This window comes from Macrotis lagotis, chromosome 8 (genome assembly GCF_037893015.1).
Source record: "Macrotis lagotis isolate mMagLag1 chromosome 8, bilby.v1.9.chrom.fasta, whole genome shotgun sequence".
Lineage (NCBI taxonomy): Eukaryota > Metazoa > Chordata > Mammalia > Peramelemorphia > Peramelidae > Macrotis > Macrotis lagotis.
The window spans coordinates 24,737,950-24,753,575 of NC_133665.1; the positions used below are offsets into that span (position 1 = coordinate 24,737,950).

The following is a 15,626-nucleotide window of genomic DNA, read 5'->3' on the forward strand; positions in this document are numbered from 1 at the left end:
AACATTTTTTCTATTCCTGTCCAGGACCATTTATTTTATGATTTAACATAAATTATGCTTTCATAGCACCCCCTACATCAGAAGCATTTCAAAGAGATGTACCCCAAATGGAACAAAATCAGTGGATCATGGCACTGTTCTATGGTAAAGCTGGACTTCAATGGGTGACATATTGCTGGGGAAAAAACAAAAACTAGGGCATGTGTATCTCTTTCAAAGCTTGAGTCTACTGCTGTAAATGTCTTGTAATGACCAAGAATAATTCAGAATAGATGAGCAACTGTTCTATACTCTTCATACTCTCCATGGCAAAGTCCATTCATTCTTTTCCTTCACTGATGGGAGACATTAATTGAAATTTGAATGCATGAATGCATTCTTTAAGAAAATGAACTACTTTGAAAGCTAACATGCCCTTGAGAACCTTCTGGCAAATATTAAGCTCAGCTTGTTTTAGGTGATAAGCACAATTATTTCTGATTCTCACAGTTAAGGAAAGAGTCCACTTTTAACATTGCAAGCATCTGCCTTATTTTACCCTTGACTCCTGAAGACCTCGATCTGACTCCTAAAATCAATTCTAAGTCTTGGAAGGGCAGACATTGAGTGGCCTTCTCCCCCCACCCTCCAACCTCATGCTCCCTGGGCCTGAGGTTTCTTACACTGGTGGCACCAAAGCTAAATTTCATGAGCAGGTAGAGGGTTGCACAGGCTTGACTCCGGGTGACGTGGATACTGCTGCTACAGTGATGTAATACCCGCTGGCACAGGTCAGCACACTGCTCCACTTCCTCCTCAAACAGCAGGTCCCCAAACTAGGAGAGACAGTAGAGACATCATGACACCCCACTCCAGGCTTTCCAACAGTAACACACACACACACACACACACACACACACACAAACCACACACAACCTGGTGAAGGGGTCTGTTGAAATATACAGATGTTGACTTGGAAAAGAAAAATCATCTGAGCAGTTAATCCATTGCTTTACACCAAAATGAGACACTTGACTCAGGAGATAGATTTAAACAATGTGGTACACTTAAGGTTTAATTATGAATTGCATAACTTCTGTGAGGGCAGCCTTACTAAGCCAACTCATGGGCTTATCATGCATCTGTCAGAAAGTCACAAATTAGAAGGCATTTTCTCCACCTCCCAGCCCCCATCCTCCAAAGCTCACCGGAAATGTTTGGCTCCCATTTTCCTTTACTTCCAGAACTATTAAAGAACCCAATCAGACAGGGAGAAACAAGCAACAGTTTTAAGATAATTGGTGGAGTCAGTCATCCACTAAGTATGTTCAGTAAATAACCAGGGCTATGATAAACTGATTTCTGAAGCTTTAGGGCATTTCAGAACATTAGCATTTGCAGGATTTAATGACAAGTGACATATATTGCCCAGAGAATGGGTTGCTGTAGGCCTGGGAGATGGCATGAAAACCCAAGAGCTGCCATGTTTAGGATCAACTGATTTGGGGTGCAGTTGACTGTCTTAGCATTTGGAAGTTCCAGGGAGTAGGAAGGCTGCTGGTATAGGAGTGATTCAATGGTAGGCTGAGACCAAGCGTGGTAATGAAAAAGGCTAGTGGTAATTGAGTTTTGATGAGTCAATAGCAAGAATGGAGGAAGAGAGTCCAGTATGACATGGGAATAGGAAGGTATGGTATGGTATGATATTTGGAGGAGCTCATACTATCTGACCTTGGGTTGCTTCGCTGATATTATTTCATCATTCCTTTTTTTCTTTTTTCTTTTGAAAGACTAGGTCTTCTTGTCTCTCCCAGGCACAAGGACAGGGACTATTCACAAGACTGATCCCACTATCAGAGTGCTGCCCAGCTCTAGTTCCAATCTGGGCCAGTTAGCACCCTCCTTAGGAAATCTTCTGGACCCCCAGTCCTGGAAGTTCACCATATTGATGCTAAACAGTTTGTACACTTGAATGTCTTATCCCATTGCAATACAGAATACCTGTGCTCAATACCTCAATACCTCTCAGAGGCTGGTATTACAGGTATGTACCACCATGCCTGCTACTGCGTGTCATTCCTTATGGTATCTGAGATATTTGTTGGAGTTTGGGTTGGTCTGGGTTTGTGGCCTGTGTTGTGTCCATAAACAATACACAGTGACAGAGGGGCAAGCAGTGATGAACCCAGGGAGTTAGATTCAGCTTTGTTGTTTTTCAACTATTCAGTCATGGCTGACTCTTCATGACCCTGTGGACCATACTAGGTGCCAATACTAGGCATGAGGTTTTATAGGTAAAGATATGGGGCTGTTTTGCCACATCCTTCTCCAGCTCATTTTACAGATAAGGAAACAAACAGGATTAAATGACTTGCCCAGGTTCACACAGCTAGCACATATCTGAGGCCAGATTTAAACTCAGGTCTTGCTAACTCCAGACCTACTTCTCTATTCACTGCACCATCTAGCTGTCTAAATTCCACAATACTTTTGCTAATATTCAAAACTAGGTTGCTCAGTGGATAGAGTGTTGGACCTAGAGTCAAGAAAATCTGAGTCCAAATTCAGCCTTAGACACTTAATAGCTGTGTGACCATGGATAAGTCACTGGAGAAGGAAATGGCAAATCAATCCCATATCTTTGCCAAAAAAAAACCCTAAATGGGGTCACAAATAACTGAACAACAACTCTTAGAAAAAAGATAATACAGATTCTTTGCCGGGGGTGGGAAGGGAGGGTGGAAGAAAATCATGTAACTTAAAAATATGTATATGCTTGTGGATGAATAATTAAAAACTTTCATAACATGTATTAGAAAAATAAAATAAAATATCAATTGAAAAAAAGATACAGAAAACAGAAAAAAGTGCATCTCAAACAAAAGATCTGTTGTTTGATCTTTGCTCACATTCTAAGACCACCAGCAAATTTAGATTCCTTGGGACTATTATAAATTTTAAATGGAGCTATTGGGCTTCCTCCACTCTAATAATTCACTGTGAATACAAACACAGACATCTCTATGTGAGCTCCTTTATATTCTGTCACTTCATTCTCCCTTTAGTAATCTGGACCATTGTAGACTGGGAAGTTGCAGGACCAGAGAAACTAAGAGAAAGAAAACAAAGAACAGGACCCAAGTTTACCTTGGCAATGAGAGCTCGGAGTGTGGCGAAGCAGTGAGTCAAGTAGGTGGTGCTCTGGTCGCAACTCAGGGAGTTCACAAGGACCCTCAGGACCCCTCCCAGCAGGCTATCTTTGCAGTCCAGTGCAGAGCTTGCCTATGTACATAGAATAAAAATGGTAAAAAGAACCTGTCCTGATGTAGACATGTTCAAAGGGTTCCCTAGCCATTATCTTATCTTTCTCATGTCTACCCTAAAAGGTAGAGAAAGAGTCTCATTCCACAGGTAAGGATTTAGGTAATGAGTCCCATTCTTGAGGTAAGGAGGTAGGTGAGAGTCCCATTCACAGATAAGGATTTAGGCAATGAATCCCATTTTAAAGATAAATTTTAAAAAGTTAAGTGACTTGCTCAAAGTCATACAAATATGAAATGGCAGAGTAGGAATTTGAACCTGAGCCATGACATCATTTATTTGATGTCATAGTCTTCTTTGAAAATGAAGGACAACAACAACCACAACCACAACAAAACAACAACCACCACCACTACCTCTGATGACTTAAATTAAGCCCTCTGTTTCTCTAGGGAGACAGTTGGGTCCCAGAGATTCTAATGCATCAAAAACTAACAGCTCTACCTCCCATGTACTTAGTCCAGGACTTAGTATAAAGGACTAACCTGCTTTATATTGTACCGTTATGAGGTCTAAAATATTTCCTTCTGCATATAGCATCAGAATCCCACTTCCTAAATTCTCTAATTAATTGATGGTGTAAATTTCATTCTGGATTCTCAAGAAAGACTTTGCAAAGAATCTGTATCCTCTCCTGATAGCATCTTACACCAGATTCATCGAAGGCCACAGCCTTTAGAAGCATTCTGATAAACATTGCACTTATATACAGCCCATAACACTCTCTTTTTATAACAACCCTGTGAAGAAGACAGTGTAGGGATAATTATTCCCATTTCATATATGAAGAAACTGGAGCCCAGAGAGGTTAGATTTCTTTTTTAGTGAAAATGTCCCGACTTTCAAATCAGGTACCATTCTCAATTTCTGGGGGACCCTGAGTACAGTAGAGACTCTTGGAGAGCAACAATGTTTCTTTAGAAAATTTTAATTATCCAGTGAACATATTGGACAGTTAAAGATAATAATAATAGTTAACAATTATATTTTTGCTGTGTAGTTTCAGTTGTATCTAACTCTTTGTAACCCCACTTGGGATTTATTTGGAAAAGATACTGGAGAGATTTGCCATTTCCTTCTCCAGCTCATTTTATACATGAAGAAACTGATGTAAACAGGGTTAAGTGATTTGCCCAGGGTCCCATGGCTAATAAATGAAGTCACAGTGAATTCAAAAGGAGTCTTCCTGACTCCAGGCCCAGTAACTGACAGTTAGCTGCCCATACATTTAAATGGCACTTAATATGTACCAAGCACAATGCAACTATTATCTCATTTGATTCTTCAAACAACCCTTGGAGATAGATCTTTATTGTCATTTCCATTTCATAGATGAGGAAACTGAGGCAAACAGAAGTGAAGAGATTTGGCCAGAGTCACACAGATAAGTGTTTGATTTTGGATTGAAACCCAAATCTTTCTGACACCAGGGCCCAAGGCTCTATCCATTGTGCCAACTAACTGCCCCATGATATTAATAAGATGTCAGGCATAAGTTTCTATCAGTTCTTTTTCAAAAGTTGCAAACTTACACTGAGGCCTGGGAATAAATACAGTAGACAAAGCTGTGGAGAAAAGACTGCTGCTTGTAGAGATAATTGCCCTGCTCTGTCATTGTCATTTTGAGACAGGCAATTTCACCTCTCTGACTCAGTTTCCTCCTCTGTAAAATGAGGGTTTTGAACTAGGAGACCTCTAAGATTCCTTCTAGCTCCACATCTATGATCTTAAATGCAGTCTCAAGGTGCTATGAATATAAGATATAGAGTATGACACAGACAGTTCTTTTGCCATAAGCAAAACTGTCATTTTTGACATTTCCAAAGCTTGAATTATAGAGATTTCATTATATTTCAACAATAGTCCTCCTAGCTCTGAAAGTATCACAGTTAATCAGAGTTCCCTGTAACAATCTCATAGAATCAATAAATCAGAAGTATTTATTTAGCCTTTTCTATGTATCAAGCATTGAGCTAGGCACTGGGGAAATAAAGACAAAAAACAAAACAAAAATTCCAATCCCGGCTCTCAAAGAGCTTCTAATCTATCTAGTCTTAAATCTCTAGAATTTAGAGGTCATCCAGTCTAAGCCCCTCCTTTTTTAATTAAAATTTTTAATTAAAAAGTTCTTTTTCTTTTTCAATCAACAAAAAATCCACCTTCTCTCCCTCAGAAGGGAAGAATGTAAAGGATTTCCCCCTCCAATTTCCAGCAGAGAATGAAAGAAAAACAAAATCCCTGTTACAAACATATTTGGTAAAGGAAAACAAATCCACCCTTTGGTCATGTTCAAAACAATATCTCAGATCATTTCCTCTCTGCCACAAGATCTATCTTACAGTTAAAGAAACTAAAGGCTAGAGATGCTAAGAGACTTGAATGAGTTCACTCAAGTGCAGAACCAGAATTCATATCAAAGTTTCTTGATCCTAGCACTCTTTCTACTGTACTACATCAGCATTCACAGCACTTACTCCTTTCTGGGGGGCATTACCTGATTTTTTCGTTCTATTGAAAGATTGTCTTCTATCTTTAAATGGAAGATGAAGTTAGAAAGTTATAGCACTGCAAAGCTCACCATCGTGCTATGTATTTATTTTATGGGTTCCACTACAAGTACAAACTGTTCAATACTTCTGCACAATCACCTTTAAGGATTGTAGACTAGATTATTGTCTTTTTCAAGCCCACTTCTCTTTCCTGCTCTCTTGGAGAATTAAACAGGCTAGGGGAAAATATTCAGTACTTCTCAGACTTGTAAGGTGAACTCCACTGTGAAAAGGAGGATGGAAAAGACTAGTTTCTCTAACAAACAGAAAAGAGCAATCCAGGGTCCACCTTTATTTCTTCTCACTGAAAATGCTGTAATGAAAGTCTTTTAAAAAAGAGTCTAGTAAAAACATTCATATGCAACATAGTTTATTGTTGATTTTCTCACCTGGATAATATTTTCCTGCATATCTAGGATGATTAAATTTGCTTCAGTGGCCAAGTTACCATTAATCAAGGCTTCTTGATCTAACTCTGCCTTTGTTCTAAGGAACAAAAAGAGGTCAGATTAAACACACATCCAGTCTGGCAGTATTTTAAAGATTGCAATCTGCACATTAACGCCCAAGTAAAGCCTCAGAAACTTAGATCTTTCAGAGAAAACAACAGAGCAAGTGACTTTGGGAAGTAAGACTATGTGCACACAGAACACTTTTGGGATTAGTACCTGATTTTAGAAGAAGTGGTTATTTTTTTTCCTGCTCATTAATTTAACTGGTGTCTGATTTTTCTAGCTAAAGTCCTGAAGTCATTATTATAATTATGTCAACTTAAAAAGAACCATTGGTTTTTAAACAGGAAGAGACCTGTGCAGAATGAGAGCCATGCAGGCTGGCCAATCAGATTGCTCAAACCATCCCTCAGAGACACTTTGGAGTTTCATGTACTGACAACAGATCTCCATATCTGGGCAAGGTGGAGCCCATGCTACAGGCCAGAGAGAGTAAGGTTGGGTGTGATCTGTGTTTGGCAAACAATGATGCCACTGAGTGGGGAGGCTAAGATTCCTTCTGAATTGGGTCAAGGTAAAGCAAGTCAATTAGACTTTCAAAAGACAACCCCAAGTTTGCTCAGCCAAGCCCTGGCTCTTTGTCTCACCACTGACTTTTCTCTAAAATCTTTTCGACTGAGGACAAGACTCAGGGAAGTTGATGCTCTGACATCAATGGTATAACCAGCAGTTGTGCAACTGGAAACTTTTGGGCCTCAGAGTATTTCTTGTATTTTTGCATTCATTCTCAGTGAGTCTATGTGAAAGCCAGGATATATGGGCCACGCACTATAAAAAGACCAAGCAATTCAGAAACAGATGTATGAAGAAATGGTTACCCTAAGATTACTGAGTTTTAGAGAAAGAAAAAAAAAAGCCCAATTTTCTTGATTAGAACTTCCTCATAGATATTCTTGTTTTTTGCAAGGCAATGGGGTTAAGTGGCTTGCCCAAGGCCACACAGCTAGGTAATTCTTAAGTGTCTGAGGCTAGATTTGAACCCAGGTACTCCTGACTCCAGGGTTGGTGCTCTATCCACTGCACCACCTAGTCGCCCCGAGTTTCACTTATTTTCAACAGAATAAATCTCTTAAGTAATTATTTTATTTATTAAAAACCCTCATTACTGGGCCTGCTGTTTTGGACCTTTTTTATTCTGATCTTCACTATACTGGTTATATCCTTTCCATGATCCACCCTCTTGCTTTTCAACCTAAGCTCTATTTGTATTATTATTATTATTATCATCATCATCATCATCATTACTGGTAGTAATATATGGAAATAGTGCTTGATGATTTTTTATAATATAAATATTTTATTTGTTTTCCAATAATATACAATAGTAGTTTCTTCCTACCATTTTTTGGTAAGGTTTCGAATTTTATACTTTTTCCCCCTTGCCTCTCCCCTCCCCCTACAGAGGGCAATTTGATAATCTTTATATTGTTTACATGCTATGCATTGATCAATTGAATGTATTGAGAGAAAAAATATATTCTTGAGGAAAAAATAAAATATTAGATATAGTGAAATTATGTAGTACATAAGACAACTGATGGTTTCTAAAGCTTGTTTATTTATGCCCTCTGAGGTGAGTAGTGCAAGTAGTGTCTTCATTTTACAGATGGGTCAACACAAAGAGATGAGAAAGCACTAGAAAGGATCTTAGTTTGAATCTTGGCCCTTCTATTTATTGTCTATATGTGAGCTAGGCAAGTCATTTCATTTCCCTGGGCCTTGATTCCCTTATATAGAAAAATGAGATGGTTAGACTAAATGACCATTGAGGTCCTTTATAGTTTTAAACATGATTTTCTTTAATCTGGACTCAAATTCTGGTTCTACAACTTACAACCAGGATGGGCAAAGCACTAATCTACCTGAGCCTTGGTTTTCTCATCTGGAAAATGAGGGAGTTGTGCTAGGAACCTCCAGCACCAAAGCTATGAATTTGATAATGGTCACCTAATTTGTTCAAGTCCTAATTTGTTCAAGTCAATATCATAACTTAAGCTTAGGTCCCCTAATCCTCTGACTTATTCTTAAAATGACTGAAAGCTGAAAGCAGCATTTTTATTTATCAAGTGATTTGTAATGAATCATTTTTTTTAGATGTCCTCGGGGTCTCTATTTCTGACAGATTGAACAGTACTATAAAAAGAGCACAGCTAAAATATTTTGAAAGTGATCTGCAAAGAAATAGTTTGAAGTTCCTTTCCAAAGAATGATTTTTTAAAAGTTCGAGTAACTTGGTTTCATTGTATATATATATATATATATATATATATATATATATATATATATATAATCTTTTTTTTTGCTGAAATATCTTCCTAAAAAAATGCCAAAGTCCTCTTCTGAAGAGAATTACTAGCTACTACTTTGGGACAACATAAATGTGCTGATGACTAGTGGAATAATCTTCCTGGCTCAGGAAGATTGGAAAAAAGGTTGTAGGGAGCTTTTATTTATTTTTTAGAATTTTTTTTATTTATTCAAGGCAATGGGTTTAAATGATTTACTCAAGGTCACACAGTTAGGCAGTTATGAGTCTGAGGTCCTGAACTCAGGTCCTCTTGAATACAGTGCCAGTGCTTCATCCACTGCACCACCTAGCTAATATCCAGCTATTTATATGGCAAGCTCAGGAAAAGGGTCTTCACAAACTTCAACTCAGGTAACAATGATCTGAAGTGATCTGATGCAGTGGTGATCTAACATCTAGGATTTTTCTATAGCATTTAATGAAAAATTCATTAATTTTTCTTAGCCTAAAGTAGAAAGCATTGTGTACTTAAATTCAGTAGTTTGCTAAGAATTTTGAAAAAACATTGCAGGGAAAAGGCTGAAACCTTCCTAAACTTTAATATTAAAAAGGTAAACCAACAGTACAGAAAAAATAAATAGATAAAAAACAGAATATATTTTCAATTCTACCTATAATATTAATCTGTTCTGTTGTTCAGTTATGTCAGATTTTTTTGTTATATTCATGAAGGGATTTCTTGACAAAAGTACTGGAATAATTTGCCATTTCTGACTCTAGCTCATTTTATAGCTAAGGAAACTAAGGTCATCAGGGTTAAGTGACTTGCCCAGGTTCACACAGCAATGTAAGTGCCTGAGGCTGTCTTGAACCCAGGCTCAGTGCTTTATCCACTATGTCACCTAGTGGCCTCTATGTTTTCTTCCATATATCAGTCTATGGTCCTGTGGGATGGAAATGGCACATCCATTAGCAAAAGAAGACTTGCTGCAGTTTCAAACACACTAAAATTCCTCTCATTTTTGTCTGAGTTATGGGGTAGACGCAGACCTATTAACAACCTCCAAAATATGTTTAAAACTGTGCAGACATGGGCATGTGGTCTGTGTTCTCTCTTGCTTTCTTTGTGAACTTATCAACTGCCTTTACCATGTAAAATATTTCTCCTGTGCATTATCACCTTTGCAATGCCATCTGAAATATGTAAACATTAATTTTCTTTAAATACACCACCAGTCTAGGAAACTCACAGAATTTTAGTGTTTGTCCAAGGATGCTATGCTTTTGATTACTCTGGACCACTGGATGGACTGCACCTATATGGATAATGATGTTTTCTTTTCTTTGCCTTTGAGAGATACAGCTGTTTTGGTAATTTAAGTATTCTGGGAAAAATGGTTTAGAGTTTTAGTAAAAGTATCACAAAGTTGCTGAGTGACTTACTTATCTAGCTTGTCATTAGCCTGTCGCCATTGTGTCTGCTCTTTCTTCCATCTCAGGTTTTCACTTAGTCCTGGAAACCGGTCATTCCCTAGGAGTTAAGAAACGCACCATTGGAATTTGATTAGAATGAAACTCTCCAAGATAGCTGGGATTTCTATAACAAGCTTATTGAGGCAGTTCAGCTTGACATTCTGCTGATGATTTGAAAACATGATGTCCTGTGGAAAGGTTAGCAACAAAACCTACCAGGCACCTGACCAAGCTCCCCAGTGGCTGGCATGTTTTGACCCAGGAGGGAGGGGGGAATGCTTGGTGGAAGATCTTGCTTCCCTACCTTGGCTCTGTACTCTCAAAGCTCAGATTCTCTGGTTCCATTTCTGTAGCTCTCACCCAGGAAGCCTTTTTGTGAAATCCTTAGACTTAGCTGAGGAACCCTGGCTGGTCTGGAGGAGGAGGAAGGGCTTCCTACCCCCCCCCATCACTGTGTTCAGTGGTCAGGAATAGAGTGCCACAGTGAAGGGCTACAAGGACACAGGTTGCCATAGCTTAGGGGCAGTATGTTTGGGTTTCCTAGAAAATTTACTGCTGAAGTGACAGGATGTCTTCCTTGGGTGGTCTTTGGGACAGACTCAGACCTCAGATACTTCCTAACTGTTAACCCTGAGCAAGTCACCATATCTCTACCTGCCTCAGTTTCATCATCTGTGAAAGCAATGCCTCATTTCTCCTTTGGTGCCTTTGCCTCTCAGAAATAAAGCCAGGTCTTCATTACTTGACCTTAGCAGAACAAAAATACTGATTTGGGTCTGAACTTTTTATCTCTGAGCAAGACTGTGGCAAGGAGAAAGAGTATCTGTTTGATCATATTTATCTGCATGTGTTCATCCTTGGAATATCCTTGGAATGAAGGTTTCAGCTAGTAGAGTTACGAGTTACACGTACAAAGTAGAAGGGAAAGAAATAGATTTCTTATAGTGCTTATTCTGTGACAGGCACTGTCACATTCTTTTTATAAATATCATGTCATTGAATCATCTGTTAAATGAAGTTAAGAGAAGCATATACCTCTCAAGGTTGTTACAAGGATCAAATGAGCTATTATTTGTAAAGTATTTTTTCAAAGCTTAAATACATTACTGTATCATCATCATCATCATTATCATCATCATCATTAATTATTAGGCATTCTCTGAATAAACCCAGGAGTCAATTAGAACCTCCTAAAAATGTTTCTGGTTGGTACAGCTACTCTTCTCTTTCCTTATCAAATAATTTCAAATGAGATAATAATTGTCAAGAGCTTAGCACAGGACCTGGTGCTATATAAATGTTACTTATTATTATCATTGTGATTGTTCTTCCTTACTCTTGGGTTCATGTTTTAAAAAATTTTTTAAAAATTATTTAAAAAAATTTTTAGGTTCACATTCTAGTATTTGACCCTTTTACTTCTGTTATCTTGATGGCAGATGTCTTTCAGAGACTTCTCTCCAGCTGCCAACTGATTCATAACATAACATAACATAACGTCTTAATAAATGTGCATAGAAGCATGGGGGTGATGATCAACACTGATGGACTTGCTCATTCCTTCAGTGCAACAATCAGGGACAATTTGGGGCTATCTGCAATGGAGAATACCATCTGTATCCAGAGAAAGAATTGTGGAGCTTGAACAAAGACCAAATTTAGAAAAAAAAAATCTGTTATCTTATTGTGTAATTTTGCTATCTCTTATACTTTATTTTTCTTACTTAAGGGTATGATTTCTCTCTCATCACATTCAACTGAGATCATTGTATAACATGGAAACAGTGTCTTCCTAACAGAATGCCTTCTGTGGGGGCGGGGGGGAGGAAAGAATGGGGGAAAATTGTAAAACTCAAAATAAATAAAACCTTACTAAAAAAATAAATGTGCATGACTGACTCACTGAAGAATCACAAACAATGCTGTTTTAAGGCATAGGCACTATTATCTTTTAAGGAACTTAAAGCTGAAATCTTATTGGCTGAATATTCCTTCCCACAAAACACCTAAGTGTTCAGAGGAAAATTAGAATAATTAAAATGATTAAAAACTCACCTGCTGGTGTTTTGCAACGGCGCATCATTTCCCCTCTGGCACCTTCTCCTCTCAGTAATGCCTCTTCTAGTCGGGCCTTCACATCTCTTGATTTTTGAAGGACTTGGGTACTGACTTTGTCAGAATTTTGTTTTCCCTGAGCAAAATTGGGGTGGGGAGGAAGAATCATTTTAATACTTATCATCTGTACATACTAATCCTTAGGACAATATTAAAACTTCAACTAGTGGAATTATGTGTTATATGAACAAAATTAGCAGGGATGAGAAATTCTTTGACTGGGATTCTTTTGTTCATCATATAAATATGGAAAGAATGCAGAGATTATCTTCTCTTTTCCTAGGGCATGGTAATATTAATGAAAGGAAGAAATGAATTTGAATACATAAATGTACAAAAAAGCACAGAAATAGGAGAGATGCTTTCTATTTTATTTTCTCTCACTGCTTGTCATCCCCTGCAAAAACAAAAAACATCCCCAAACTAGACAGAAATCTGGAGAAAATTAAGTTATTTCATTTACCTTGTATTCAAAACATGAGACAGAGATGAAAAGTAGATCTAAAATCCTATTCAGTTGCATTGATGGTAGGTCTGCAATCCATTTCCGAATGAGGCTCTGGTCTGCATTTTTCATGATCCAGAGGAAACAAATCATGAGGTTGCGGGTGGTATCAGGACTTAGCACGTTGTTTTGCTTGTAGGGCTGGAATGAGGTTTTCGATTTGTTTTATTTTTGAGGGGTTGGGATGATGGAAAAAGTGAAAAATAGAAATGCTATGAGATTAAGAAATGCTAAGCTTTTAGAATGTAATAGTTCTTTCTCATTCCCTGATTTGGTATCCATTTGTTAGTTGTTCCTAATCAATCTTTATGTAGTTAAGCAAAGGCTCCTGAGTCACATAGCTCATGAAAGGAGACTTTCCTGAGGTAGGACCAGATCTAGCAAGAGATAATTGAAAGATGACTGGATTTTGAGTCAAAGGAACTGGGTTCAAACCTCACCTCTATTGTGCTCTGTGTGATGTTAGGTAACATTTTTGGTCCCTATCTGAAAAATGAGGGGGTGGGGGTGGGAGTGGGGGTGTTGGAATAGGTGGCCTCTGAGGGCCCTTCCAGTTTTCATTCTGTGAACCTATAACAAGAACTACATTAGTCTAGGGACCCCGAAGGTAGTTCTTTGGCTTGCAGACAATGCTTCCTGGTGCTTGTATGCCATTCCATTTCTATCCTGATAATTGATGGGGTTATTTATCCTACCTCCCCCACTTTAGTGCAATATGGTTGCAGACTGTTACAGGTTCTTAGGGATGCTCTCTTTTGCATCAGGTCTGATTGCAGGGGAGAACGTAGGATTGGGTACCTCAGAAAGCTGCCCTGTTCTCCGCATCCAGAAGGTTAAAAAGCTAATACTCTTCTGAGTTCCAAAGGGGAAAATTACTTTGATGACAGGTAACAGATATTTTAAATTCTTTTATTTCACAACCTTCTTAGTTATCTTAGTCAACTACTCTCATTACAATAGGATTTTACTGGCAATATAATTCAATTTGTGGTACTCAGTTGTACTATTTGAATGTTCAGTATTGTCTGTATGTTTTGAAGAATATGCTTTTTGGCAAAGAAACTCTATGGTACTAATTTTATAACTTAATTATATATTAAATATATACATCTTTTTACTACTTAATTATATATTAAATATATATTATTTATATAAACACCATTAAATAAAATATAATAAATATAAATATTAAATATTTATGATATTAATGTGATACTAAATATATTATATATATCTTTTTTTCTACTTAATTATATAACATGAGGTTGTATGCTTCTCAGTATGGTTTCATTGCTCACATCTTAGGAGGATGTAGAGATGAAACAGAAATATCTCTAAGTATACTGGAAATGATGATTTGGGCCTTATGGTTTAAAGGAAATAAGACATTTCTATAATTACTTTTTATTTGTGTTTTAAAAATACATTTTATATATTTGTATTTTTTAGGTTCAAAATGAATTTAAAAAGTAAAAAATATTTGTTTTTATACATGTTTTTGTCTTTAATTATAGTCATTTTTTATAGTTTTTTTTTTTGCAAGGCAAACGGGGTTAAGTGGCTTGCCCAAGGCCACACAGCTAGGTAATTATTAAGTGTCTGAGACTGGATTTGAACCCAGGTGCTCCTGATTCCAGGGCCAGTGCTTTATCCACTATGCCACCTAGCCACCCCAATTATAGTCATTTCAAACCCTACCTCTGAGTTGATCCTCCTTTGTCACTTTTCTTTAAAATTAATTATGCAAAGGGATCCACTGTGCATCCATAATATCCCAGTATACAATATTCAGTTTTAGTAATTTCCCACCTTTGTTCTATGAGGGAGGAAATATGCTTCATCATATATTCTCCAGGATTCTCACTGGTGATTCAATTGCCTGGGCATAATTTCATTTTTTATGATTTTTATGATTTTACTGCCAAATTTTAATGTAAATAACAATAGTATTATGTTTCATCTAAGTCAACTTACAAATACCTAAATTTTAGTTTTTCAAGATGAAAAAAGAGAACAGATGTAGAACGAATGGGGGTTAAAAACAAGAAGATAACATACATAATTACTATAACCATAAACCCCCAAACTGAATGTTGCATAGTTACAATAAAGCAAATTTAACCCTGGAGAAGAGTTAAGAAAAAGCATTCCTCTCTTTTTTTGCAAAGGTGGTGGTGCTAAGGGACATTGAGGGTAGAATATGGATTGTCAGAAGTTATTGTTTTGTTGTTTGGTTTTCTTTTCCTTATTTATTTATTTATTTATTTAGGGGTTTTTTTTTTTGCAAGGCAAATGGGGTTAAGTGGCTTGCCCAAGGCCACACAGCTAGGTAATTATTAAGTGTCTGAGACCAGATTTGAACCCAGGTACTCCTGACTCCAAGGCCAGTGCTTTATCCACTATGTCACCTAGCCGCCCCTTCCTTTTTTATTTAAAAAGATCTGTTGCAAAGTATGGCTCACTGGATTGAGAAAATAGGGAGGGCCACATTTGGGAAAGAACGTAAGATAAGAAGCAGCAACAAAACTAAAATGAAAAAGTTTAGGCTTTTAAGATTCTTATGTAGCGGTAAAGAAAAAATTAAAAGAAACACACACCTAGAGTCTGCAGTTTTGATTAGTTAGAAGCTAAAACTACTTTTGGTTCTGCTACTGCTAGATTTTGAATCCTCTGAGTGTTTTCACAGGCCAGATAGAAGTCAGGGTATACACTACTTTGAACCTTTCTTGCTCCCAAGGAGATTGGGAGTTGCTTGATCTTGAACTGTTTGCTCCTTTGCAGTTGAAATCAACCTTGCCAGCTTCAGATTCTTTGACCTACTTGCCTGATTCAAGCAATTTGCCCCCGTGGTCTGGACTCTTAAATTATTAATTTTTCCCTCTAGCACAGAGCAAGAGAATTGAGATCTTCATTGGTTACATAGA

At 37.5% G+C, this 15,626-nt stretch overlaps 1 protein-coding gene across 5 annotated transcripts in view; it reads right to left on the reverse strand.

Moving 5' to 3' along the window:
- The window catches only part of DOCK8 (dedicator of cytokinesis 8), a 306,811-nt gene that overhangs the window by 43,717 nt on the left and 247,468 nt on the right, over positions 1-15,626 (reverse strand). For all 5 annotated transcript variants that reach the window (XM_074196530.1, XM_074196529.1, XM_074196534.1 and 2 more), the window contains 6 exons: positions 12,661-12,843; positions 12,138-12,273; positions 10,053-10,140; positions 6,239-6,335; positions 3,127-3,261; positions 663-815 (listed from right to left, as the gene is read on the reverse strand). In XM_074196530.1, the coding sequence (XP_074052631.1) occupies positions 663-815; positions 3,127-3,261; positions 6,239-6,335; positions 10,053-10,140; positions 12,138-12,273; positions 12,661-12,843 (792 nt within the window). The remainder of the gene's footprint in view (positions 1-662; positions 816-3,126; positions 3,262-6,238; positions 6,336-10,052; positions 10,141-12,137; positions 12,274-12,660; positions 12,844-15,626) is intronic.